This window comes from Suillus clintonianus, assembly GCF_016758775.1.
Source record: "Suillus clintonianus strain FC179 chromosome Unknown DEU56scaffold_92, whole genome shotgun sequence".
Classification (NCBI taxonomy): Eukaryota; Fungi; Basidiomycota; class Agaricomycetes; order Boletales; family Suillaceae; genus Suillus; species Suillus clintonianus.
This window is the reverse complement of record NW_024539316.1, coordinates 1-26874: the sequence shown is the minus strand read 5'-3', so window position 1 is coordinate 26874 and position 26874 is coordinate 1. Positions and strand designations below refer to the sequence as shown.

Sequence of the window (26874 nt, the reverse complement as noted above, 5' to 3'; positions counted from 1 at the left end):
CCCAGAACATGAAATTCGAATACGTACAAATTTGGTACATAAACAAATTTGTACGCTGCAGCTGCTACATTGTTCGGTACCGGTTCGACGTTTTCACTTCAACGTAGTTCCCTGCAAAGCCAGCATGGCCGCCATGCACCTCCGCACAACTGGTTTTCATCATGTTCTACAAAAGCAAGCTGCCCATCGTTCACCTGTGTTTGCGCGGAAGTTAACCACGGCATCATCATCGTCATCCCAGTCTTCTGCCCGCACTGCTATCTACGCAACAGTGTTCGCTGCTTCTGTTGGTCTGTTTGGTGTCTACTACTATGATGCACGTTCCGCAATCCACCGTTATGTTTTGACACCTGTACTACGTCGTACATTCGATGCAGAAACTGGACACAAGATTGCCGTCAAAGTCCTTCGTAGCGGACTTGGCCCGCGGGACCCTGTGCAGGATGATGAAAGATTGCGGTCTGAGGTGCACAATTACTCTACTCGAAGGCTGTCGACATGGGTTACTCATGATTCTTCGTATTAGTTTTGGGGTCGCGAATTATCCAATCCCGTTGGCTTGGCAGCTGGTTTCGACAAGGATGGCGAAGCTATTGATGGTACGCTTCCCTTTGACGCATGTCTGACCTCGTATCGATGCAAGCGCGTTAGGTATCCTTGATCTCGGCTTTAGCTGGGTTGAAATAGGAAGCGTCACTCCCAAACCTCAGGTATGTGTGTCCTATGTCTGGTAGTTTTTGACCCAAGTCTAAGCGGCGTACAAGCCTGGAAACCCAAAGCCACGTGTATTTCACCTTCCCGATGATGCAGCACTCATCAACCGGTACGGATTTCCCTCGCAAGGCGCTACCTCCATGATTTCCCGCCTTCGCGCTCGCATACCCAAATTCCATGAGACGAAAGATGATACGACTGCTGCCCTCAAACCTGGGTCAGTTCTTGCAATCAACCTAGGTAAAAATAAATCTTCTCCGGTCGAGTCTCCAGAGGATTTTGTCACTGGTGTGAAAACCTTCGGCCCGTATGCTGATGTTTTGGTTGTCAATGTCTCTAGCCCAAACACACCTGGACTACGGTAAGACTCAATTGACCATACCATCATTCTGGCGTTACCTGACGACCCTTCAGCGGTCTTCAAAATCGAGAGCTATTGGAAGATTTACTTACCAGTGTCACAAAAGCCCGAGATGAACTAGAACCGTCGCCGATCACAGCACGGCGACCGCGCTTGGTGCTGAAAATCGCACCTGACCTCGAGGAGTCCCAAATTATTGATATTGCAGACCTCATTCGCAAGAGCAAGATTGATGGCGTCATCGTCAGCAACACTACTATCAGTCGCCCCGCGAGTCTTATGGATCGTGAGTCGACACGTTGTCACACTTCATGATCGCTCATCAATGCAATTCTGGATAGCCAACAAATCTGAGATGGGCGGTCTCTCGGGTGCGCCCTTGAAGCCGCGTGCATTACAGGTTTTGAAAACTCTGCGCGCACACGTTCCTGCAAGCATTCCGCTGATAGGCTGCGGGGGTATCAGCACGGGCGCTGATGCGTTGGATTATGCTCGGGCGGGTGCTTCACTGGTTCAAGTGTACACTGGCTTTGGCTATGACGGAGTAGGGACTTGTAGACGCATCAAGGACGAACTGGAGGCCCTGCTCAGAGCGGAGAACACAACATGGAAGGCTGTTGTTGATGAATCTGTGCGGAAGCTCAGTTGGACGGAGTCATGACCAGACTCAGAACGCAAAGGGACACTCATACAACAGGGGCAGGAACTCGCTTCTGGACCAGCTTGGAGAGCGGATGAGTGAGCTGATATGGATGTCCGCAAACTTGTACCACAGGAGGTCCTTATTAAAACACAGTGCTATATATTAGGGCTGAGCCCTATGTAGATATACTACCCCGTGCGGTGGAGTGTTCAGTATTGAAGACATAGCTGAAACTCGGCAGAATCAACAATGCAAGGAGAATGGAAATTTATAGAAAGTGTCAATGAGGTGCACGTCACGTGTTCCTAGTCTGACCGTGTGATCATACCTAGGATCCTATATTATTATGACCACTTATTCAATGAAATACCTGGTTACCAGCGCGTCCACTGGTCGTAACAGTCCGGAAAACAAAAAAAGTAAACATTTGAACAGAGTGAGATTCGAACTCACGCCCCCGAAGAGACCAGATGATAAGCTCATCAAATGAGCTGGTCTCCTTAGTCTGGCGCCTTGGACCGCTCGGCCATCTGTCCTTGAAGTACGGCGGAAAATAGGCCTATATCTGAAAGGGAAAGCTCCCTTCAGTAACATGGTGCTTGCAGGGCGGATTGAAATTACACAAAAAGAGTTTGGTTCACGGTAGCGTATCGACCACACCGAATTTATACGCTGGACCAAGTAGATTACAGAAGTTCATCAAGAAATATGTGCGTCATGCCTTTTCGATAGCATACTTGCAGCCCGCGAACTTCATACCTCGTTGCCAACTGGGGCATTGGCCTCACCGGTAAATTCCCTTGAGTATCGTGGCTTTGGCGGCCGCACAGATTCGTTGTGGGTGGTTTCTGAGTCGGAGTTAGTCTCGACGGTCGGCTGAACTGGTGGAGCAGTCATGGACATGATCTGCCAGTGGGGCATTTGCTGCATCCAGGGGGAGCTGCCCAAGGCTGTGTTATTGAGGGTAGTGCCGTGTTTCCAGGCTTTGCCCTCTGAGACACGGTAGATAATGAGGAGTGAGGCGATGATCTAGAGAAGAACGTAAATCACAATTCATTCTGAGTAGCATGTGCACACTTACCTGCGCCTCACCCAGTATTTGCAGGAATGCATATGAGAGCGGGTTGTGGACAGCGAACGGGATGAGGTAAAGGAGCGAGCATATTGAGTAGATGGAGGCGGACTCGATAACTATTGCTGAGATACTGGTGTAGATCGCTCCGTGGCTTGGGCCAAAGATTTTCGATATTCGGCGGCGGAGATATAGCAGGCGTAAAACGGTGAGGAGGCTGACGAAGATGTTGATGGCCAAGGCGACGCAGGTGTATGGGAAGAGAAGGCGGATGGACATCCAGCCGGTTGTGGATTTTGTTGGTCTTGACATGGTGACAAGCCAGAGAGTCCCGGTGACTTGAAAAGGTATTAGGAGGGACGGCTAACGACAGGGGTAGATCCTGCACATACCAAAAGACGTGGTGAACATGATAATTCCAATTCCCAAGATAACGTAGTGGAATCTGGTGTCTCTGTATACTACTACGCACCGCCAAATCTTGTGGTGTGTGGTCAATAGTGGAATGGAAGATGTGACTGTACACTTACCATCAATAGGTCTGCACACCAATTCGAGAGCAGGAGGGTAACACCGAGTGTAGGTGAGAACGCTGTCCTCGCGAACGCACTAGGACCTGTATACGTGAAAGAACATAAGTAGGAGATGCGGTCTACTTCATAGTTTGCACATGCCTCCGGGATATAGACGATTGTTAATGAAAGCATTTTGAGTCTCCTCCGCGGTAAACGCTATATAAATTGTGCCCAACACAAAAATAAAGGCAACATAGCAGAGGAAGAATCTCTTTTTCTTGTAGCCAGTGGCATGCGATTTAATGCGCGGCCAGAGGGAGCGCCAGCAGATGAAAGTCATGATGACTACCACACCATAAAACATTGCAGCAACAATGGCGCCATGTAGCCATGTGGCCTCAGCGTAGAGCTGCTCCCTGGATTCGGAGCTGTAAGCCATAGCGCAATATATTCTGAATTGAATCTATCAAGACTCAATTTTGTATGACCGTTGTGGAATCGTACCGATGCAACGCACATCTGCACTATTCACTGAATCAATTAATCACGGCGTGATAATACCGGTTGAACCGCACTGTACTGCCAGTGACGTTCCTCAGTGATGGGATAAAAATATGCTCTGCACGTGATGAGGGATGAGAGTGAGAGAACAAATTTCTAGTCGCTTCAATTTATATGCTTAGCTAATTATCTCCGCCCGAAGTACCCGACCGGCCCGTGACTCACCTAATACCCTGTCACATCCGAATGTAAATGTATCATTGTATATGTGTGCTAAATGTGCGCCATCAGTAGAGTTGGCAGTGGGCCAGACCTCGATTGGTGTTCTCAGTACTCACCAATATTATGAGTCGCATTGTCAGTGTCACTGCATTAGCTCTGGTCCTACATGCACAAGGCAATACATGATAAAAAATCATAAAATGTGTATCCTACGGAAGGCTACATTTATCTATGTAAGTTGTATAGACACACAGTTAAAAATCGAGTGGCATATACATATGATAAGTCTTGAGTGATCGCCCTGCTCTGACATGGAGGGTCGGAAGCGAGTGTCACTGGACATGACATCAACACATTTGCTGGGAACGCCACGAAATGCACAAGGATGTAACGCAAGCTGGATCGCCATCTAAAATCTGCAGCTTTTGGAACACCTTGTGCTTCGTCTGAGCTCAGAAACGCTCTTGCGTAATCTTTGACATGCTGATAGAAAAAAGGTCCACAGCATCGTCGGATAAAATGTGGAACCCTTGCGCAATTGTGGGCCCGGGACATTGACATGGTGTTGACTCTGGAAGGTTTCAATCAACGCAGTTTCTTAAGAGTTGGTGTTGAATTATATGACGACGCGGGTGTTCGGACGTCCGAGTCTGTGGTAAGTGTGATTGTATAGTCGGTGATCTAATCGATTCATTAATACATGGGGGGCATCATCGTTAAACTTCCACTACTTCTTGCTCAGTGCTTGCAGTTGGACAAACTCGTAATAATCCCCTCTCCGCGCAAGAAGCTCATCATGTGTTCCAGATTCGCTGACTCTCCCGTCCTTGACGAAATGTCTGTAAAGCAGTGAGAAAGTTTCAACGGTGACGATGCTCTCCATTGACTCACATGCGATCAGCGTTCTGGATAGTCGAAAGACGGTGGGCGATAGCAATGGTGGTACGACCTTTGGCAGCTTTGTCAAGAGCTTCTTGCACAATCTTCTCTGAATTTGAATCGAGGGCTGATGTGGCCTCGTCGAGCAGAAGAACTTTGGGGTTCCGAAGTAGTGCGCGAGCGATTGCTATACGTTCTGTATCATGATTTCAGCGTACAAAGAAAGGTATCTGTCAATGAATGATACACACGTTTCTGACCACCCGACAACTGTGATCCCTTGCCACCGACTTCGGTATTGAACCCACTATCATTATCATGTCAGTAAGCCTAAAGTTCTCGCAGTAATTGAGGTCTCACTCTGGAAGTGATTGAATAAAATCTAGTATATTGGCATCGCGGCATGCAGCCTCGATCTCTTCTTGTGTAACCTCAGATTCCGGTCTGGCGGCACCGATCAAGATATTGAAGTGGATAGTTCCCGTGTACAAAGTCTGCAAGACAAGCAGTCAGCTCTCTCGACCAAGAGATGAAAATCACGAGGCTATTCACAGGCTCTTGCGACACAAGTGAAATATGCTGTCGATATGCCTGGACATTAAATCCGTCGATAGGCTCCCCATCGAGCGAGATCTGTCCAGAAAGTGGATCGTAGAAACGCTCTAGTAACTGGATGCTAGATTGAAATGAACTCTCAGCAGCCTGTTCGAATACGATGCAGTGGTGAGACTTACACTGTGCTTTTGCCGCAACCGCTGGAGCCGACTAAAGCAACATAAGTTCCGGGTTCGACAGTAAGCGAGAGGCCACGAAGAACCCGGATTCCGGGACGGGTGGGGTAACTGAAATGAATATTTTCCAGCTCTATGTGGCCCTTGATAGATTCGCTCGGAACCCTTTTGCCTTCGGTTGACTCTGCGTCAATCGTAGGAGTCGAATCAAGGAGCCTGATAATTGCGTTCGCGGCTCCTTTGGCAGATGAGATGTCAGGCACAAAGGCGAAGACGTTGCCAGCCTGCATTGCGCTAAATACTGTAGTCTGCCAGTGTTTTGTTTACTTCAATAACGCGCAAAGGTTTACGAAATAGCCGTACCATCAGAGCAATGAAGAATGATTGCGTGGTCATCTCAAGCCGTGAAACGAGCGTCGCGCCATACCAGAAAACTAAAGCGATTACCCAGAATGCCATAGACTGAGAGAGCGCGAATAGCATGTTGCTCCATAGCGCTGTCCTAGTGGATTTTCTGACGGGTTCTTCCAAGCTTTGCCTGTAAAGATCGAGGCAGTGCTCTTCCCGGGTCAATGATGCAACAGTGCGGATGGCTGCAGTAGCTTCGCAGGCAATCTGAGCAGAGCTTTCATGCGCTGACTTGTTTTTCTTATCTTTCAGAACAACAACTTGCTAGAAGGTGTTTAGCGCGAGGGGAGATTATTACGCAAGTCACGTACCAAACGTATAAATCCAGCGGACGCCAGGATAGGGATGCATGCTAAACAACGACGAAATTTGTAAGAGGAAGGCATGTAATCGGAAATCGGAAATCGGGACGCACCCATGCCGACAATAGCCAGCTTCCAAGCATATGCATAACCAATGACCAAACCAACAACTACAGTTGTGATAGATTGGACGATTCTAACCAAAGTCAGTAATGACACTACTTTGGGAGTACTCAAATACTCACGTTCCCAGAGTTACGCCAGCGAGACCATTGATCTTTTGAGGGTTTTCACTCAAGCTTGACGTCAGAGCGCCAGTCTTACATAGTCCATTGAGGGTTTTGCATGAGCTGGAGAGTTATGTGACTCACACTGTTCTTCTCGTTGTCAAAGTACTCGACTGATTCCATGAGTGAGAAAAATACTTTAGTGATTAAGCACTCACTGTCTTGTCGGAGGATGGCTTTGAAGCTCATTGAACGGAGCTTGGCAGTCAGGACGGCGGCAGAAGAAGAAAAGTAGTAGTTCTGAAAACCAGCACACAAGCCGTACAGAATGGCCAGAATGAAAAACCTGGCTCGAAATAAGTGCCAGCATGATCTCCAGGAAAATATGTAAACTCAACCAGAGAGCATTCCGGTCGCCTGCGTAGCGGCGCGCAGAATTTGTGGTCGCAGAAAAGCCAGAGATCGAGCGCCCTACCAGTGCATGCCAGGATAAATGGTTTCCGTTTGGTTTGGCGACAAGACTTACCATAGATAATGCCAGAGGCAGGATAAGCGGCACCATTGCCTGCAGAAACATTTGAGATCAGCTCATAATATATGCTTCGCAAACTTACATATGGCAAAGAGAGATCCAATATAGTATCGGCGAAGCCCTTCACGGTTAAGACCAGCCATTCGTCTCATCAAATAGAATAGACCGTGGTCTTCTTCTGGAGCCCGATCCCCTACTGTCTCCTTTAATTGACTGACGACGTCGCTTCCGGTGGAGCGAATGGTGCTCTTCCGATCGAGGAGTTCTCCTGACCTAGGCTCCTCCAGATTTCTCTCGTGACTTGATATCGCTGCATCCAGATCATCATCTTCGTGACCCTCACGAAGAGTTTGTGCCGTGACAAGACGAAAGTATGCCCCATTTTCGTCTGCCAGAAGTTCGGCATGAGTCCCTCGCTCCAGTACCAGTCCATCGCCCATTACAAGTATGCAGTCAGCATCTTTAATCGTTGACAAGCGATGAGCAATGGTGATGGTAGTTCGGCCAGCAGCTGCCTTGTCCAGAGCATCTTGTACAATCCCTTCCGATCGAGTATCGAGAGCGCTCGTCGCTTCATCAAGGAGCAAGATCCGCGGATCCGACACAATAGCTCGCGCAATAGCGATGCGCTGTTTCTGCCCTCCCGATAACAGGAAACCACGCTCACCAACCATGGTGTCATATCCTTGTGGTAAGTGGGTAATAAAGCTATCTGCATTGGACTTGATGCAGGCTGCTTTTATGAGCTGAAACTTCTCCTCATCAGATGCATCCTCGTATGGTGTGCCAATGAGACCGTGTGCGACGTTGCCCCTGATAGTCGTCGCGAAGAGCACGGGCTCTTGTGAGACCAGACCGATCTGAGAGCGCAACCATTTGATATTCAGTTCCCGCAAGTCAGTTCCGTCAAGCGTAACAGAGCCGCTGAGTGGATCGTAGAAGCGTTCTGTGAGAGATACAATCGTAGATTTACCAGATCCAGATGCGCCAACGAGAGCAGTTGTCTTGCCAGCCGGGAAGGTGATGTTGATGCCTTTAAGAATTGGGACATCTGCGCGAGAAGGATAATTGAATTTGACGTCCTTGAACGTAATCTCGCCAGTAATTTCTGCAGGTTTTAGCCCTCCTGGGTTTGCAGAGTCGATATCAGGAACACGCTCGATCGTGGCGAAGAGTTTGGCGGCAGCACCGCAGGCACGTGTAATGGCTCAAAGCATTGTGAGAATTCCGAAACAAAAGAGAGACCACGATTACCTTGCAATTCAGGCGCAAGCAGGGCAAGAGAGAATGATCCAATTAAGATGGCCATGAAGACATTCACGACCTGTCCGGCGTTCGCTGCCAACCAATGTTAAATGCAGTTTCACGCACAGAAACGGGAACAGACCGTGGCCCTCATTGATGAGGGTAGTTCCAAAATCGAACGCCAGCGAATACGCGCTGTATATCACAAAGAAGAGGAAGCCCAACCCTATACCTTGCCCAATACTCGCTTTGCGGTCAACGGCGCGAGTTACATCGATGTCCTTATCGTATATTCCAGACAAAACTTTCTGTGTCCCGAAAGCCTGCGCAGTGCGAATCGTGGATATGACCTCTTCTGCAAGATTACCTGCCTCAGCAACATGTTTCAAGGACAATCTGGTATGGAACGGAGATCAGAGCTTCAGGACAAGTTCAGCAGCAGGTACACTCACTGCGTGTATTTGGACACAAACTTATTCATGGCGCCGCCTATGATCATGATGCACGGAAGGATGGACGACAACGCAAGAGCGAGACGCCATGACCGGACATATGCAATTATAAAGCCAACGAAGAATGCACTGGCAAAAGTGACTGCAATAGTGACCTTTTCGGATATTCCCAGTTGTACCAAGTCTATTTCAGAACGTGTCATCGACCATCCACTATGAAATGTCTGGTATGACTTACGAGTATCGGTTTGGATGCGGGTCGCAACCTCTCCAGCCCCGACATCATCAAAATAGGCAATGTCCTGTCTGAGGATAGCCTGGAGATACCTCTCTCGTATTCTTTTCCCATTAAGCTCTGAAGTATAAACCCAGGTGTACATGTACAGATACGTGGATACGAACATCGCGATACCTGATACCAAGTTCAGATACTAGGTGTCATTTTCATCGAATTCAGAACTTACCAAGATAAGTGAGGTAAGAAGCATCCAGTCTAGCATTATGACGGAATGAGGATGCAGCAGCATTTAGTGCCGCCTGCGCCTGCTCAATCACGTTCGGATCATTGGACTGTAACGATTGATAATACTCGTTCTCTACTAAACCAAATGTAACGAAATCTTGTGTCAAGTTGCCGAATATGAAAGTCATCAAAGGCTAGGGCAGACAATCAGGAGATGTAGCTCGCAAACCCGAGAACTCACCTGCGAAGCGCCAGCCGCAATAGCAAAGACTATGCCAAAAAGGTCCAACATTATTTCAAAGCGAGTTGAATACCTGCGTCGGTGAACTACCACGTTCAATCAGGAGAGTGGGATGATCTTACCGAAATAACGATAAGAATGACGCAGGTACGGGTGCATCTGCTGCCTTTGCATTCAACTCGGCTTCACTCTCTATTTTCTTGGATGATTTCTCTGGCCAGGGGAAAAAGGCTCGGATGCCCTTTGGATTCTCTTTAATTTCCAGAGCGACATGTTCCGGCCCCGGGGGTGCGAGCTCCTTGGCAAAAGCAGGATTCTTCTCATCCGGAGAGGCTGGAAGACCCTCCGAGGTATGAGGCGCATGTGAGGTGGATTCTGACCTCATGTCCGAGCGCAGCTTGGGCGGACGGCTGCAAGGAATGCATCCATTTATGTAGGTCGCTTGCGGTTCTGAGGCGCCCGGCGGCGTCCACTAAGTTCGGCTCACGCGAGAATCCTTGTAGGAGCCGAGTATGTGGTGGCCTGTTCCAACTCGGAGCCTCATTTGGTTCCGACATTTGGTAACATTCATGTCCGAACATCCCTTAAGATTCCGAACACTACAGTGTGTTGCATAAAGAACTGTGTACAGTACTGTAGCTGACTGTATGGAGGCAACTGGGGGTTGAGCCCCAGTGAAAATCGACCAGAAAGAGGTAGATACATCACCAAAATTGCCCAACCTATATATGGCCATATATACACCTGTAACAACTGTGACACGCTGTGTACCCTGTGACGAGTATCTATAACTGAGTGTCGAATATATGTCGATGTAAGGAATCGATTTTTGTGATATTGTCCGAGGAACGTTACAGAATTGTGATATGAGTACAGACATGTTCTAGATCACTGCCATGTCACATTATGTTATATGATCAAATCACGCTGATACTGTAGAGATACGACACTAGCTTCGTCACGTGCAGCACGTGACAAAGTCACGCTTAGTGTCACAGCTTCGAATTCCAGCTTCGTCTAGCTCTATAAAGTCGGTGACGCGATCTAAGATGTTGGGCTGGTCCGAGCGTTAGCTCGGGGTGGGACGCAAGCAGGTGGAGCCGCTGGGAGGGCGGGAACCTGCTTACGAATTCGATCGCGCACTGACTCTTAAGCAACATTGGCTATTAAAGTTAAAGGATGGCCTTAGCCAGATTAAACACGAGTTACTCTATGCTGACAATGAACTATAAACTCGTGATAACACTTGAGGGAGGGATGGGTGGGTGCAACGAAACGATGATATAACGAGTGAATGTGATGTACTTCGAAATCGATGTCGGTAGTAGGTCGAAAAAACGAATGAGAGGAAAAACGGCAGCAGCGCTCGGCTGGAAGTGTGGTGCCGGGAATCTCCGGCAAGCTATGATTCCCGGCACCTTACAATCCAGCTTCGTCTAGCTCTATAAAGTCGGTGACGCGATCTAAGATGTTGGGCTGGTCCGAGCGTTAGCTCGGGGTGGGACGCAAGCAGGTGGAGCCGCTCACCCAACACGCCGGAACGCCCGCGGCTCTAGCTGCTCAGCCCAACAACAAGTGGAGGCGATCCTATCGAGACGAGGCATTGGCGAGGTGCTGCGACGATATTTGCTCGAACGCACGAATGTAGGTCTCATAAGCAAGAGACTTCCAACGCCCTGCTATTCGCACTATTTCGGGGTCGACTTTTTTTGCTAAGTAGAACGAAGCACCTCCAATGCGAAACGAATGGCCAAATGAAGTCCCCCAACCCCATCCTATTAAGATTGAATTTATTCGCTCCATGGCTCGGGCCTTCGCCATGGGGCGAGTGTCGCCTTTGGAATCCCGCCACGAAAACAGGGGGTCAACACCCAGTGCTGGCACCACATCGGCGAGGTTGCGAAGGGCAGCAAGGGGACATAAGTCCCCTTGCTCGTTGAGAAATACTGACTGAGTTTCCCCAGCTCGAGCTGTTTTTGCAGAGGGGAGGTCTAGACGTGCGTACGGGCTTCCTCGCAAGTCTGTGCTGAAGAAGGCATCTGCTCTCGAAAGGTGTTTCGAAGGAGAGAAGGCTGCACGCGAGGTTACTGACACCTCACCAAAACGCATCATGCCGAAGAAGGCACATGATGCCATTGCCCAAACACAGGCGTCGAACGGGTCCGAAAGGGTGAGGGTAGCTTTGAGTGCTGTTAGCATTGGTAGTGTGATGGGTGGCCGGAGGGGTTTACGACGGCTGCCCTGCAGGTTTTCGAGGCCTCGTAAAGACCAGTTGATGCGGCTGTGGTGGGTATCTGAAAGTGGGGGTTGCCAGCCCTGGGCTATGTGCCAGGCACGCACTGCCGACAGATACTTTCGTGCCACGCTAACTGATATTGGCTCAAACGGGGTGTTGCTGGATATTGACAAAATGGAGTCGCCAGGACTAGGGTCTGTGACGGCCCACAATGCGAAGGAGTGAAGAAGTTCGAATGAAGCCGGGAGTCGTTCTGATTCAGAAATCGAGAATATGTCGCAAAATAGATGAAATTTTCGAAGACCGGCCCCATAAGAACCTGTGTCACGGAGAGAAGCCCGATTGGCCAAGCTGGCAATATGGCATATTACTGGGTTGGCTATTGTTGATGCTGGAGGAGAGTTCACCCCTCGCCAGAGAAAAATTCGCTCGGATGCCTTACAAGGTGGGCGGAGGGAGGACGGTTCGAGCTCCAGTGGCGAGGATGCACCAAGGGGGATATTAGAAAGGTGGTCACTTGGGAGGGATACCTGCAGCGTCATGACGACCAAGGGACTAGTTTGCCAGCGAGGTGAGGTGGCAATGGAATAGAGACTGGGTTCGAAGCTCCAGGAAACCCGGCCTTGAAGGCTGGAATATCTCCGCGGGACAGAGCGTCTGCGATGTTGCCACGGGAGGGGACATAAACAGCCTGTAGACGCACACAACACTCTGCTTGCAGACGGTAGAGGTGCTTCAGGACAGCGTTCGTTTCCGAACTGCGAGAACGTCCTTTGTTGGTTACGGTCACCACTCCCATATTGTCCGAGTGCACAATGTAGCACCGATTTGACGGGGTAGCAGCAGAAATGATCCCTTAGATCATGATTAGGAGAGTTATACCAGAGGGGTGCAGAAAATGTAAATACCCAAATGAAGGGCAACTCGAAACCCCAGCTCGATGGCCACGGCCTCTGCCCAACCGATATCGAAGGCACGTGAAGGCCCAACTTTGAAACCCGGTGCCCAGCGCCAAATAGCCCAGTGGCCCTGAACGACAACGCCAACCCCGAACGACGTACTGGCGTCGCCCCACCACCCGATGTCCAGTGGGGAGGGTGCAGCTAATGGGATGCGGTTCGGAAGGTGCGACAGTAGGAGTTGAATCCAGGGGAGATCTGCGGCTACAGCTGCTGACGGTCGAAGGTGTGCTCGGGCTGAACGGAAACCTGCTGCAAATACTGCTATAGAACGAAGGAAAGGCCGGACTATGGGGAAAATGCACGCGACATGTACTAACTTGCCATGCAGGCCAGCGGCTTCTTTCGCCGTGAATGATGCACCGGCTAGCCGCCAGCTGGTAATTAACTGCTGTATCTTGTGGAGCTTCTCGACTGGAAGCGAAACCATTTTGCCCTCGAGATCCCAGTCGAAGCTGATGTACCTTTGAATTGATGCGAAACGACGCAGTTTCTCGAGGCTCCATGGCACGCCACAAATGCTTGTCACAGCCATGAACTCGGCCTCGGACCACGATTGGTGAGGTAGCCTGACGACAAGAAAATCGTCTACCCACTTGCGGATTAATTCGAAACCTGCTTTGCCATAGATTGCAACAAGCATGTCTGCGACCGACCCGAAGACGCCCGCGCTGGACGTGAGGCCAAACATGAGGGCACGGTCGACGTACACGATGCCCTTCCAGTATACGCAAAGGGAATTTTGCTGCGCGGGTGAAACGGGTACGATGCGGTATGCGGACGAAACATCGAAGGTTGCAGCAACGCAGCCGGGGGGTAGGGATAGAATGAGAGCAGCTGTCTCGTCGAAGGTGCCCCATACTGTTGGGAAGTCGTCCGCATCGATTCCAGCGTTGACGGAACAAACATCGGAGAGATTGCGAGGGTAGGAAAGGTCTTGTACGATGCGAAATTTGTCTGAGCCCGGCTTTGGGACCAGACCCAGCGGAGATGAACGAAAGGGGCCAATTAAAAGCTCTAGATCTGAAGGATGGAAGCCGACAGAGTATCTGCCGGCTTCTTGTTCGGAGAGAATGTATGAGTCGATTATTGAGGGATTGAGTAAGGAAGAGGTATGGTTTTCGAAATAAATAAGTTTCAGAAGGTGGTTCGGCTACGCCGACATTAAAACCATTGCGGATACCATTTACTATGTGCTGCCAGTCATTGAATATACCATATTTACGAAGGAGTTCCTCGACCCGCGTAGCGTCGAGAGGAGTAACCACGATGCGAGGATCAAGCACGGGCTTTACAGCCACCTGCTCCGTGGGAGGAGTCTCCGCACACGCTGCAAGAGTGAACGTTCTTGCATCCACTACCGAAGGTGCAGTTCGAGCTGCTCGCCCAGTTGAAGCAGAAATGCTTTCCGTTACCTGCTGCGAGGGCGTGTTTGCTCCGCGCGCCGGTGGCAAGGGAGGCAACAGGTTTTCCTGCAACTGTGGTGTCGGCGGTGCAGTCTGCGGGCAAGTGACCAGGCGCTCCACACCGAAAGCAATGGCTTGAATTGATTGTGTGGGATTTCTTGCGTGGGGACGCCACAAAGTCATTCGGAGCTGGACGTTTGTTTGAGGGGGCGGATTGCACAGCGGGCAGCAAGGCAGAAGCAACTTTATTGTTGGCTAGGGTAAGAGCTGCTATATCAAGGCCCGCCAAGTTGTGCTCGTGATTTGCATGTGCTAACTCGCGTTGTTGCACATCATAATGCATCGCGACAGACCACCCATACGTTCGCCCAATATCGAGGACAACTAAATGGTGGGACACTAGGGCTGATTCCCTGTCCGCTCCCCAATGATGCAGTGTTCTTTCCTCGGCTGCTTTCGACGCAGCAATCCAATCTACCGTAGATATCGATATTTCGTTCGATCGGTCGAGACCTTTGGCAGTGAGTCCATCTTGAGTGAAAACGAAGGACGACTCCTCCCCACGAAGGTACGCTTTCGAGCGTGCAGCGTGGGTGAGGGCAGTGTAAGGCACATAGCGATAAGATCTGAATGCCTCCTCCACCTTGGGAGGAATGGCTTAAATACGGCAAGTCAGAAAACGAATTATACGCGCGAGAGGCAAGACGGTAAACGGATAGACGGTGGCACCCGAGTAACGGAATGGTGCGGAAACACGGTGCCATAAGCACCCACTAGAGTGGGTGCCGTGACTAACAGGTTCGGTGGGGAACGGGGCACGGTGACGGTGGTGGATATCGCGCGAAAGGGTATTGCAGACTCACGCAAACTTAGGGCGCTCACTTTGTGCCCAGGGCGAAGCTCAGGCAGAGTCACCTTCTTGGACTCTTCTTTCGCGCTAGCCAGGCTCGCACGAACTCGCTCAACCTCCGCGGGATCAGCTATTAAGTCTTGACGAGGGATTGTGGCTCTGGCCGGTAGTTGGTTGCCTTGAGCAACACCTCGTTCAAGCTCAGCGATCCTCGCCCTTAGTGCAGCAATTTCGTCTGCAGGGGTGGCAGTCGGGGGTTGCTGGTTCTGCGGTGCCGCTGGCGGCTGCCCTTGCGCAGCTTGCTGCTGCACAGGTTGATGATTAGCCTGCTGTGGTTGCGGTTGTCGCTGAGGGACTTGTGGCTGAGGTTGCTGAATCGAGTTCTGGTGACTTCGAGTGCTGTTGTTGGTGGAAGGCCCTGCAGTTGAAGAGCCTGCTGCTACGGGGGGATGCAGTCTCGCAGCAGGTGGACCAGCTGGCTGGCTTGCTCCCGAAGAAGCAGCGTTCTGGGTGGCGGGAGGAGTAGGAGGCACGCTGGATGAACCGCCTAGGACGAGACCGAGATGCTCATGCATAGTTAAGAGGTAATGAAACAACGAAACGATGATATAACGAGTGAATGTGATGTACTTCGAAATCGATGTCGGTAGTAGGTCGAAAAAACGAATGAGAGGAAAAACGGCAGCAGCGCTCGGCTGGAAGTGTGGTGCCGGGAATCTCCGGCAAGCTATGATTCCCGGCACCTTACAATACCCTGTCACCTGTGACCACATAAAAAATAGCTTCGGAAATCGTGATTTTGTCAAGGCTTCTTGTCTGATTCATATCTTATTGTAAAGTTGAGAAGTAACAGGTAGAATCTAGCTGGGCATTGTTGTTTTTTATATGTTTTCTTGTATGTTTTTTATATGTTTTTCTGTATGTTTTTACCACGTGTCACAAATTAGCTTCGGCCCCCAAAAAATTGGTGTGACAGTCACACCAAATAGGTTCGATTCGTTGATGGCTGTGACCTGTGACGAACCTAGTGTCGTATCTCTACAGTATCAGATGATAAACACCTATCATTGAGCTATTTGAATACATGTGGTATGGTGCAAAATAATCTAACGAGACATGCAAGTCCATGAAAGCAATGATGCCCAGTGAAAATAAGCAAGATAGAGATGGATGTGTGTTGATAGATGTTGATAGAAATTGGTAGTTTGATATGAATCAATGTCTATCGTGAAAAATGAGACTTTTATCAATTTTATTGATAGAGATCGAACAAGTCATATTTACAGATTGATACGCATTCGATTTCGTTCCAGGTAGTTTTTACATTCGCAATTGAATCACATCGATAGACAATGAAACACATGAATTGGATGATAGGTATCACTATATAGTGATATACATTGATGCAGAACGAAACACGACGATGCAGAGCAAAAAATGACGAAAAAAAATCCAGCACCCTACTAGCGCCGTCCACCCAGCTAGTGCTGGGGGCAGAATTGTTTGCGGGCGATTGTGCCGGCATAACCGGCAGAAGCGGCATAACCACCACTTCTGCCGCTTGGCAGAATTTTCAAAGTGCTACGACAATGTATAGTACTAAGTGTCACTAGGAAACACCATTAGAAGATATCAGCGCGTCCATGTCCCACTGTCCGTTGTTGTGTGAGGTGTGATCAAATACCATGATCTCGTTGTCAACAGATTTCGCGGTTCCACAAGAAGTTTTTGCCACTGCTGGATCATATCCCTCGTATTCTTGAGTGCATTGGCTTTCTTGACTGCATTTAGCAATGCTCGTCTGATCTCTGGATCATAGTCGGCCAGGTCACGCGCAATGGTGGCGAAAATTGTGGGCGATGGCTGATTAATCCATCCCAGCTGAACCAGATAGCCATAGGACGTGTGGAGAATCATATGGATCACTGTGCAGTGTGGACCCATTCCTTGATCTGGTCGAGCATTTCCATGCGAGTTCCTGGTAGGCATAGTTTTCTGGTATCTAGTCCCGCGCCTGCTGCATAAGTCATACCGCTGAGGTCCAGTATTTCACCTGAAATAGTATTAATGGATGTCAAGACACAAACACATCCCAATTCTGACCTGTTCGGTGAATGTAAATAACTACATTGCGAGATCATAACTACATTGCAAGATCAGCGTATCCAATACATCACTGTAGCGTCGAATGGTATTATCTGTTTCCGAGGCGATGTTCATCCCGAGTCTCCTCCCTACGATAACAGTAGAAGATTGAGAACATGCAAATTTGAATGGCTTGTTAGATACTCACAAAAGCTCTTCGTCTCTGAATAATCGGATATAAAGCTGGCACATTGATACCGCTTCGTCGCGATCCACTTGATCGAGAATCATCTGTGCAAACGAACCGCTGAGCAGGAGTTGGGAATGGGAGCAAAACGGAACATACTTTTGATGCGGAAGACAAGCCCAGTGCCGCCTCGGAAAGCGGACTCGGATGTACCTATGGAACTGTATTAGTTTTTGTTCTAACTTCTGAATGAGTGCAGTTGCTCTATGGCCATATAAGGCGAAGAAAGCTACTGGATGGGATCCCCAGTAGTTCGACATTCTGCCAGATTCTGCCCGTAGAATTCTGCCATCTGCCGGGCAGAACCGGTTTAGCACAACCAGTTGGCAGAATGGCGGACTTCTGCCCACAACACTACACCCAGCTCATGCCCGCCATCCACTACTTGTCTCCATCTGATCCAGCGAACTCATTTGTAACCAGCTGTAGAAGAAGGTAGTTAGCTCATGTATACTAATAGTAGAAGAAAAAACGCACCAATCAATGTACCTGCTCTACATGCCATAGCTGTAGCTCTGATTCAATGTTGCGGCAACACCGACCTTGCCAAAAGGGCTCATGTTAGCATATCCAGCAATGTCCGTATAGCCAGTGGTGTTGGTATGAGGGGGTGTCAAGCTCGCGCTATGAGGAGAGGTGCCTTGCAAGACATATCCATCGATCGAACACACCTGAAGACCATGCATTTGGGGACCAATGTGAGAATGACCGCAGGCAAATGCCTTCGGCGAGGAGCATATTAAGCCGACCACTGTCCAAGCCGATCGCTGTCCACGATTGTTCAACCCATAAGGGTCTTTGACACGGTATTGTTTGAAACCCATGGAAACATTGCTGTACTGGCTGGATGACAAGCGAGAGAGAATGTTGGCACTGAGCGCGTCATGCTCATTATGGCAGGGGAGCCCCGCCTAGATCCAGGTGCTCGCCCAGTTGAACCAAGAGTTGCAGCTCCACTGCCAAGGATGATAGTAGACAAATCAATTGGTGAAGATGTCACCGCACCCAAAGACTGCCCAATCAGATGTGGTGTAATGATGGTGGGAAGAAAGGGGTGTTGTAGATGGTCGCTGTGTCGAGAACTCGAACTTGTATCCACTGACAAGTCTTTCAAACTCTGATATATTTAGTAACTGTCCGTGGGGTGTCGAAAGAACTATTGTCAATATTGGGTCGAAGTACTAGTGTACAAGTGCAGTGTAGAATGCATATGGCCGAGTGTGCAGTGAATATTTCCAGAGTCGTGCAAAATACCTGGACCTGTGCATGTGCATTGCAGAAAATGTAGGATTTGTGTTTGTTCGTGCAAAAATGCAGGAATGTGAGGGCTGCAGCAGTGCAGAAATGTAAAACTGATTTTATTTTCGGAGTGTAGGATTGTTTGTATCAATATACATCAATGTTCTTCGTTTTATATTTTATTGTACCCATCTCATTTGATTTATATCAACCTCTATTTTGCTCGTTTTCACTGGGAATGATGGGTCAGGTGATGCAAACACGAATGGAGAGACAGGGTAATGAGCATGCGAAGGAGGCCAGTGATATTGATATGGCTAAATTGGAGTGAGTGAAGATCATAACCATTGAGCAGAGAACACACTCACATCCTGTCAACGTGGATTGGCAATTTCACCGGTCAGCAATGCTGGAGCTCGACAGAGGATCGATGCGCTCACATCCTGTGAACGGGTGGGCGATGTTTTCAGTAAAGCATAGCTCGAGACAACTCGGATCAGCATTGCTCGAGCTCAAAGGAGGATCAAGGACTATCATTCTCGCACTAGGACTTTCGCTGTCGTGCTCTCGTTGTTACCTCTGTCACGTCCAGACATTTCTTTCCATGCTGTCTCAGTATTCTCTCACTCAGTCATATCCTGCTAGTTCACCAGGTTTCTTACATTACAGCACTTTAGAATACATTGTACTCTCTTGATGATACTCAATATCAGACTTTAACTGGCTATCTCCGTGTGATTTACAATGTCTGAATAATCTAATTGAGATAAGAATATCATCGCCTGGAACACATCGTACACGCCCAGTCCATCGTAAATTGCAGGTTCTAGGTCTGCTCAGACATACCTAACCCTAACCCTGATATTGCTGACAGTTTCGACAGCGCAGATATATCTATGTATGACAATGTCAGAGCTGAGCAATTTTTGTGATGAAGGTCAGGAATATTATGAGTTTGAGGGCAGACAGTCTTGTTGCACCAGTCACAATGTCGACACTGACAGTAACTGTGGAAGGTTGATGTAGCTAGCGAGCTTATGGTGAATTTAGTTTTGAAGTGTGTAGCGAGCTTATGGTGAATTCAGTTTTGAAGTGTACTAACGGTTAATCTCCCAACAGCATTATTCTCCCAAACACATTCAACACTACCACTTAAATACCAGTTAACTCCTACTGCTCCACTCAACACCAATGGGGGGTTGTCCATTCAAATACAAGGATGACACTGAGAGGGCCCAAGCAGCGCGTGAACCCTGCAGAAAATACTATCAAATGTAGGTGACTCATCAATTCATTGAATGCATGCTCATAGTGAGACACTGGTCTCTAGGAACAAGAAGGCTATCTGCGAAAAGAATAGCAGATATCGTGCAAATTGGACGACAGGCAATGCCCAGTGCACTATAGAAATTGTGACAACAAAGCTCTGCCCTACAGAAACTGTGACAACAAAGCTCTGCCCTACCTCTTGCCCTACCTCTGAGACAAGCCCCTTTCAGATCATTATCACGCCGGAATCAAAGCAAACCACCAGAATACGCAGGCCAGATCACTCAAAAACTCAACCGTCACATGTGTAAGATGTTCTTACAATTACGAACTAAATTTTACTAATTTATGGCTGTCGTCATTCAACACTGCAAAGCCAGCAGTTCAATTGTGCCCAGGCTGCACTACTGGACTGTACTGATGTACCAGTGCAACAATTCTGCAAAGAACTTTGCGACCAGCTCTTATGCAGTGTTGAGACACGGGAAACTGCCATCTGCAAGCTTCTCAAGGTCCTCACACATCTTGAAGAGGTTCAGGTTGGTCTGCAGGCACTGGAAGCAAGTGTGCTCGAAGAGATGGGCATGATGAGGTTTTTCAAGGAGGTCTGTGCAATTTCTAAGCGGTGCAAAAAGATTATAGCTGCAATTGAGGAACTGTGGTGCTACAGAACATCATGGATGTCCAACCTTGCTGACAGGCGCAGGCAGGGGGACTTACTGTATGAGACTCTGTGATGTGCTAGCGCTACTATAATTGGATAAATGTTGACCGAGGACTTATGGACTTTCAGAGATTGCAAGCTCACATATCTGCCGGGTCCTTGTAAGTTGTAATGCATTAAATTTATTGTAGATATTATAGGGAATAAGTCAACAGGCGTCACAGAAGAAAAAGGTAAAGTAGCAGCAGCCTAAGCCAGTGCAGACAATGCAGACACCAATCACGACGCACCCTCGCATCATCCCTAGAAGGTAAAGTAGCAGCAGCCGAAGCCAGCAGAGACAACAGGGAAGAAGGTAAAGTAGCAGCAGCCGAAGCCAAGAAGGTAAAGTAGCAACAACCGAAGCCAGCGCATCCAACAGGCATCACAGAAGAAGGTAAAGTAGCAGCAGCCGAAGCTGTTACGCTGAAAGCGTAGACTCAGGTAAGAGCTCTGTACTAAGTCTCAACGTGAGGCGAAGATAATGCAGAGGTTCGTTTATCGTTATCGTTGGGGTCAAAGCTTGGTAACAAGAGTCGGCAAGCGAAGACAAGACTAATGGTATCGATCAAGTAAAGGCACTTAAGACGAAGAGTCTTTAGTGAAATTGTATACGAGAGCTGTCTTGCTCAAGGAAGGTCTATCAGAAGACTGAGTAGATTCAAGTTGGAGAATACAAGACAAGATGATCAACTACTTATAGGTAAAGGTCAGTTCAGGGTAGGGCTACCGGAGCAATGGTAAGGGTACAGGGAAAAAGATAAGAGATACGAGATAAGACAGCGATCAAGGATGCTGTACAGGAAGATGATAAGGTGTCATAAAGCAGTACATGATAGAGGAAAAAGATAAGGGGTCCGGTCCGAAGTATGTTATCGTAACATTACCTCCCATTCAAAGGTTTGAAGTCACTGACTTCAATCATCCTGGTTGGAGTAGTAGATGGGGTCGACATCAATTTCTGCCAACATTGCGATGGCGTCGAGTTCGTTCTCTTCACGTTCTTCCGCAATGCAAGCATGCTCATGGTCAAAGGCGGCTTTGAGCTTAGCCATTTCTCCATGGAACCTATCAGCAGATTTTCCGCGGCAAAGGAGCTTCTTGCCTTTGAGGAGGGGACAGAATGGGGTAAGGTGTTTAGGAGCGTATTTGCCACAAATGCAGCATTGGTAACGCTTGCAGTGCTTCTGCTTATGCCCCCAATTGTTGCAAGTACGACAGACACAATTGAAGGGATAGGTTTGAGTGGTTTCTCCGGCCTCATACTGTGCTCTCTCGATAGAGTATTGTGCAGCGGTGGTACATCCTGGCGCAGATTCAAAGTCGTAATGTTTGTAATGATGTTGGCTTAAAGGAAGCCCCATAGAGAAAAGCAGTTTAGGCTTCATCCGAGTAAGCCTTTGTGCTCTACGGAGAACGTCCATCCTATCGTCAAGATCAATGGGCGTAGTAGGAGGTGGAACAGGGATAGGGGCAGCGATTTGCAGTGGGGAGTAATGCAAAAGTTCAGGGGAGAGCGTCCTGGACTGGGACGGGGAAATATCAATGGGAAGCTGCTGTTCCTCTTCTTCGACTTTAAGAGGAGGCGTATTGGGAGGGGATAAACCGAGGAATGAGTAATAGTCCTGAGCTGGCTGGGCTGCAGGAGGGGGCGTGTAAAGCACATAGAGCGGGGTGTTTCGTTCCGCTACTTCCTCATTATCTTCTTCGATGACAAGGGGAGGGGTTGGGGTCGTATGCCTCATTGCTGCAATGAATGGTTCAGGAGGTGGATTAAACTCGTTTTCATCTTCTATCCTCCTTATTGCGTCATCAAAATCAACAGTAAGTCTGATGGCATTCAGGACTGCATTCTTGATCTTGTTCTGGTTGTATCTGATAGGAATCGCACCAAGACTGGTGGAGGAGTCGAGCTGGAATTGCATTGCTGCGGGGGTGAGGGCGTCTGCTGCCCGGAAAATGATGATGAGCTCTTTGAGGGTGGCATTGCCAACCCTTTCTACGTAGGCGTCAAGCCTCATAGCATACTGGATATCGAGAATAACTGCTTCCCACATGGCTCGGTGCTGGCCAGGGGTCTGGGGGCGAGTGAAGGGGTTGTTTTCAAAGAAGTTGGTAATGCTATGGTCGGAACCATAAGAACAGCTGGAGTGGTCAGACATGTTGGTTTAGAATCAGGGTAGTTTTAGAGGCCTAATGCTCTAGAGACGAGTTTGAGCCTCTTCTTATAGGCGTTGAGAAGCTCCGCTGCATTTTCAAGCTCCAATTCAAGGATCCACGAGTTTTCTGATTCAGGGTATCCAACCCAAGATACGAGATAACGCCGTCTGGTGCCTGCCCCTTTGTGTGAGAGAATGGCTTCAATTTCGTAATGTTCTTCTCCGTTGATAAGGTCAGGAGGTGGTTCGGTGAAGTTCGGGCTGTGTATCTCTGTCTCTTGATAGGAGGATAGTTCAGAAGCATGGAATGTGGAGTGAACTCTCCAGGTTTTCGGCAACTTCAATTTGAACGTGATAGGCGATAAGACTTCTGTGATTTCGAAAGGGCCATATCGTTTGGGAGCTAGCTTCTTTGAGGGGAGTCGTGTGATGAGGTGTGCTGCAGAAAGCCAAACTTTATCACCACGTTTCCATGGTTCATACTTCTGTCCATGAGATCTTTCTGCCATTTGTTGTTGAGCAAGGCTGTGAGAGGCTAGGGCTTCTTCTCTGATCTTCTGAATATGTTTGATGTGGTCTTCTGCGGCTGGAAGAGTGGAGTCGGGAAAGGTGTGTGGGTATCCGCGGGGTTCATATCCCATCATTAGGGAGAATGGAGAGGCGTTTCTGGCACTGCCTTTTCTGGAGTTGTGAACGAATTCTGCCATGGGAAGGTGATTCGCCCAATCATTAGGGTTCGTTCAACAATATATCCGGAGATAGGTTTCTACTTCTTGATTCATTCGTTCAGTTTGTCCGTCAGTTTGGGGATGATAGGCGGTAGAAAGGGCGACTTGATAGTCTAGGAGTTTTCCAAGTTCTTTTGCGAGTTTAGAGGCGAACTGTGGTCCTCTATTGGAGATGATCTTGTCGTAGAGGCCGAATCTAAGGAAGACCTTTTCAAAGAAAAGTTGGGCTACTCCCTCTGCGGTGATCGTTTTTCTGCAAGGGCAGAGAATTACCCCCTTCGTAAGGCCATGGTCTACCATGACCATGATAAAATCAAAGTCGAGGGACGGGGGAAGGTCGGTGATAAGATCAACGGAGACCTGCGAGAAGGGGCGAGAGGCGGTGGAGGAGATTGGCAATAAGGGGGGAGTAGTAGGATGCGTATTCGGCTTCATCTGCTGACAGGTTGCGCATCCGTCGACATATTTCCTAATATACATCCCCATTCCTGGCCACCAATAGGCTTTCTTCACATTCCATTCCATGATAGTGCGGCCTGGATGACCGGCCGTAGGATGATCATGATGGAGAGTAAGGATACGATGGCGGAGATCAGAGGGAACATAAGCACGATTCTTGTAGAAAAGAACATCATCCTTGAATTTCCAGTCAGAAAGTGCAGATTTCATAGGGGGAGCGCATATGCTGTTTAAAGTGTCTAATGCGGTGCGAATGGTAGCATCGTCAGATGCGTCATGAAGGAGCTTGAAATCTTCTGCAAGTTCAGCATCAATGAGGTTGACAAACAATGAATCAGGAAGTAGGATAAGATCTTCATTATCGGATCCTGAGAAAGCATGATCAGATCGTCGGGAAAGGGCGTCTGGAGTGGCGAGTTTGGACCCAGGAACGTGATGGAAGGTGAGATTATAGTTGCATAGCGTGAGCTGCCAACGAGCTTGTCTTCTAGTGAGTTTCTGCGCAGATCTGAAATATAGAAGGTTCTTATGATTGGTAAAGATGATAACTGGATGAGGATTTCCTTCGAGGAAGTGTCTCCAGGCTTGCAGGGCGCGGATGACAGCAAGGAGTTCTCTATCATAGATCTGATAATTTTGTTCGGCTGGGTTCAGGGATTGGGAAAGGTACCCGCAAGGGTGATACACTCCATTCTCGTCTGTCTGAAGGAGTACTGCTCCAGTAGCAAACAATGATGCATCAGTTGCGAGGGCGAATTGTCGAGTAGGATTGGGATTTCGGAGGACGTGTTCAGAGAGGAAGCAGTGCTTCAGTTTCTGGAAAGCTTCTTCACAGATGCTTGACCAAGAGAAGACATTGTCCTTCTTTGTAAGGTCGATCAGCAGGCGAGCAATATCGGAGTAATGGGAGATGAAGTGTCGGTAGAAGTTGCAAAATCCAAGGAATGATCGGACTTCTTTGACTGAGGAGGGAGAAGTCCAGTCGCTGATTCCTTTCAGTTTCGCTGGGTCCATAGCAACTTGCCCAGGTCGGATAATCATGCCGAGATATTCAACTTCCTGCGCATCAAAAGTACATTTCTCTGGTTTGAGGAAGAGTGACTCTTTTCTAAGTTTCTCCAGGACTCGTCTAGTTCGTTCCTTCTGTTCTTCCAAGGTGTCCGAGAAAATAAGGATGTCATCCATATAAACGATGAGCCATCCTTCATTGATTTCGGTCGCGAAGGTTTGGTTCATGTATGCTTGGAAAGTTGCTGGGGAATTGCAGAGGCCGAAGAACATGACTTTTGGTTCAAAGAGACCAAAGGAGGTAGAGAATGCGGCTTTCCATCTATCGTCGGGATGAATGAGAATGTTGTTATATCCGGAGCGGACATCTATTTTGGTGAAGAATTTGGCATCGCTCAATTTCGCAATGAGAGGGGGAATCAACGGGAGAGGGTAGGTGTTCTTCACGGTCCATTCATTAATGTACCGATAATCTTGGCAAGGTCTAAGCGACCCGTCTTTCTTTCCAACGAAGAAGAAGCCAGATGCTTGCGGAGATTTTGACGAGGTAATAAAATCTTTCGCTACATGTTCATCTAGGAAAGCTTTCAATGTGTCGGTTTCTTTTGGGGATAGAGGATACGCTCTAGATGATTTCGGAATGAAACCTTCTTTGGTGTCGATTCTGTGGTCAAATCCAGGGCGAGAGGGAGGAAGTTTGTTCAAGCCATCTTTTGCGAAGATGTCTGCGAAGTCATGGAGATATTTGGGAACGAGTTCTTCGAACATTTTCTTCTTCTTTGCCTGGGCGTCTTCCATAGCAAACCCCTGCGCTTTGTTGCTTGTTTTGGTGTATTCTTGCGAAGCAGCAAGTATCCAAATGTTCCTAAGTGGAGTTTGTTTGGCAGAGATTTCTTTCTTGGAAGTCCCGTCACGGGTCAAAGGAGAGTTGAAGGAGATGTTCTCGATTATTCGAACATTGGTTCCATCCGTAGCATATTCGATTAGTACTTCGTCATCGGATAGAGGATAGGTGGCGATATCATCCAGGTGTGGAAGGAATTGGGTGTTTCCAACCCATACATCTTCCATAGCATTGAAATTAGGGAGTTCAGGGGTAGTTTCTTTAGGTTTCTTGGATTTCTTCTTCTTCTTCTTGATTTCTTCGATACAATGTTCTTTCTCATTGGAGAGCGTTTTGAGAGGATGAAAAGAACCGGTTTCTTCTTCTTCGATAGTCGCTTTCTTGGCTTCGAATAAGAAGGGTTCTATGTGGTTTTTCCTTCTTTCAAGATTGATCTCAGTCTCAACGAGTTTGGATCGGGGTGATGAAGGGAGGGATATCGTGTTCTTAGTCCAGTCGATGTCTGGATTCATGGCGGAGAGCCAGGGTTTCCCAAGGAGGATGTTGTCTCGAGCAGAGAGTTGGGTAATATTGAATTTTCCCCACATGCATCTTTTGTCAAGTCTGATGGGTAGAATGCAATAATGGGAGACCATTCCCGCTTTTGAGTTGCTTCCATCCACGGTGGTAATATGGACATCAGACATTCAATGACGAAATGGTATTGGTATATAAAGAATTATATTGAGTAAAATCCACGCAATAAGTGCAACAATGATATGTCACATTATTTAGTCTTACATTGTAGGATAGGCATGGCAGAACTTGCCAAATATGCAAGGATGAGAATTCACTTGTCAAGGCGTCATCAAAGGAACATAGATTGCTAATGTAAATCTAGTGTTACAATTGTGACACATACATGGACTGCGCTCCCTCTAATTATAATGGATGCTTGCCCTGACGGAATTCATAAACATCACCATGGTGACAGGGATTTCAGTGTAACGTCTGGATGGCAGGACAGGCAAGCTTCGCAATTGTGACGCCTCATCAACTCTAGTGACTAAGTATATAATGAATGCTTGTTTTTATGTATCATATGAATCACACCAAAAAGACAAGTGTTGCACGGGTGTGTCCAATTGATATCGTTCTTACAAGTACCGCCCACAAATACACTTGTGATCAGCAG

At 48.2% G+C, this 26874-nt stretch overlaps 5 protein-coding genes and 1 non-coding gene across 6 annotated transcripts; 1 reads left to right on the top strand and 5 right to left on the bottom strand.

Annotated features, from left to right (window-relative positions):
• The first annotated feature begins 62 nt into the window (after positions 1 to 62).
• Positions 63 to 2064, top strand: DEU56DRAFT_825911 (Dihydroorotate dehydrogenase-domain-containing protein). The gene is made up of 6 exons (XM_041354315.1): positions 63 to 466; positions 527 to 599; positions 652 to 710; positions 765 to 1075; positions 1129 to 1361; positions 1417 to 2064. Exons 1-6 carry the CDS (start codon positions 125 to 127, stop codon positions 1734 to 1736), a joined length of 1338 nt encoding a protein of 445 aa, XP_041204289.1. The 5' UTR covers positions 63 to 124; the 3' UTR covers positions 1737 to 2064.
• Positions 2065 to 2146: 82 nt separating this feature from the next.
• Positions 2147 to 2254, bottom strand: DEU56DRAFT_t95. Its single transcript has one exon. It is a non-coding gene; the product is annotated as a tRNA-Leu (tRNA).
• A 58-nt stretch (positions 2255 to 2312) lies between these two features.
• Positions 2313 to 3943, bottom strand: DEU56DRAFT_585563 (uncharacterized protein). Its single transcript, XM_041346942.1, has 4 exons — positions 3465 to 3943; positions 3321 to 3406; positions 3183 to 3270; positions 2313 to 3128 (listed from the first exon to the last, which is right to left on the bottom strand). Exons 1-4 carry the CDS (start codon positions 3742 to 3744, stop codon positions 2674 to 2676), a joined length of 909 nt encoding a protein of 302 aa, XP_041204288.1. The 5' UTR covers positions 3745 to 3943; the 3' UTR covers positions 2313 to 2673.
• Positions 3944 to 4594: 651 nt separating this feature from the next.
• Positions 4595 to 10302, bottom strand: DEU56DRAFT_892735 (P-loop containing nucleoside triphosphate hydrolase protein). The gene is made up of 22 exons (XM_041356326.1): positions 9631 to 10302; positions 9509 to 9581; positions 9269 to 9461; positions 9043 to 9216; positions 8805 to 8988; positions 8495 to 8748; positions 8362 to 8445; positions 7190 to 8314; positions 7102 to 7140; positions 6974 to 7046; positions 6794 to 6921; positions 6720 to 6748; positions 6594 to 6667; positions 6462 to 6544; positions 6358 to 6398; positions 6002 to 6310; positions 5642 to 5946; positions 5460 to 5583; positions 5268 to 5401; positions 5159 to 5214; positions 4920 to 5103; positions 4595 to 4867 (listed from the first exon to the last, which is right to left on the bottom strand). The coding sequence occupies exons 1-22, from the start codon at positions 9891 to 9893 to the stop codon at positions 4756 to 4758; spliced, it is 4041 nt and encodes a 1346-aa protein (XP_041204287.1). The 5' UTR covers positions 9894 to 10302; the 3' UTR covers positions 4595 to 4755.
• A 793-nt stretch (positions 10303 to 11095) lies between these two features.
• Positions 11096 to 12286, bottom strand: DEU56DRAFT_744125 (uncharacterized protein; the record flags this gene model as incomplete). Its single annotated transcript, XM_041349057.1, has 2 exons — positions 11096 to 11877; positions 11935 to 12286. The coding sequence occupies 2 exons, from the start codon at positions 12284 to 12286 to the stop codon at positions 11096 to 11098; spliced, it is 1134 nt and encodes a 377-aa protein (XP_041204286.1).
• A 4867-nt stretch (positions 12287 to 17153) lies between these two features.
• Positions 17154 to 18115, bottom strand: DEU56DRAFT_962935 (uncharacterized protein; the record flags this gene model as incomplete). The annotated part of the gene is made up of 4 exons (XM_041359375.1): positions 17154 to 17193; positions 17253 to 17335; positions 17391 to 17444; positions 17834 to 18115. The coding sequence occupies 4 exons, from the start codon at positions 18113 to 18115 to the stop codon at positions 17154 to 17156; spliced, it is 459 nt and encodes a 152-aa protein (XP_041204285.1).
• Between the last annotated feature and the right edge of the window lie 8759 nt (positions 18116 to 26874).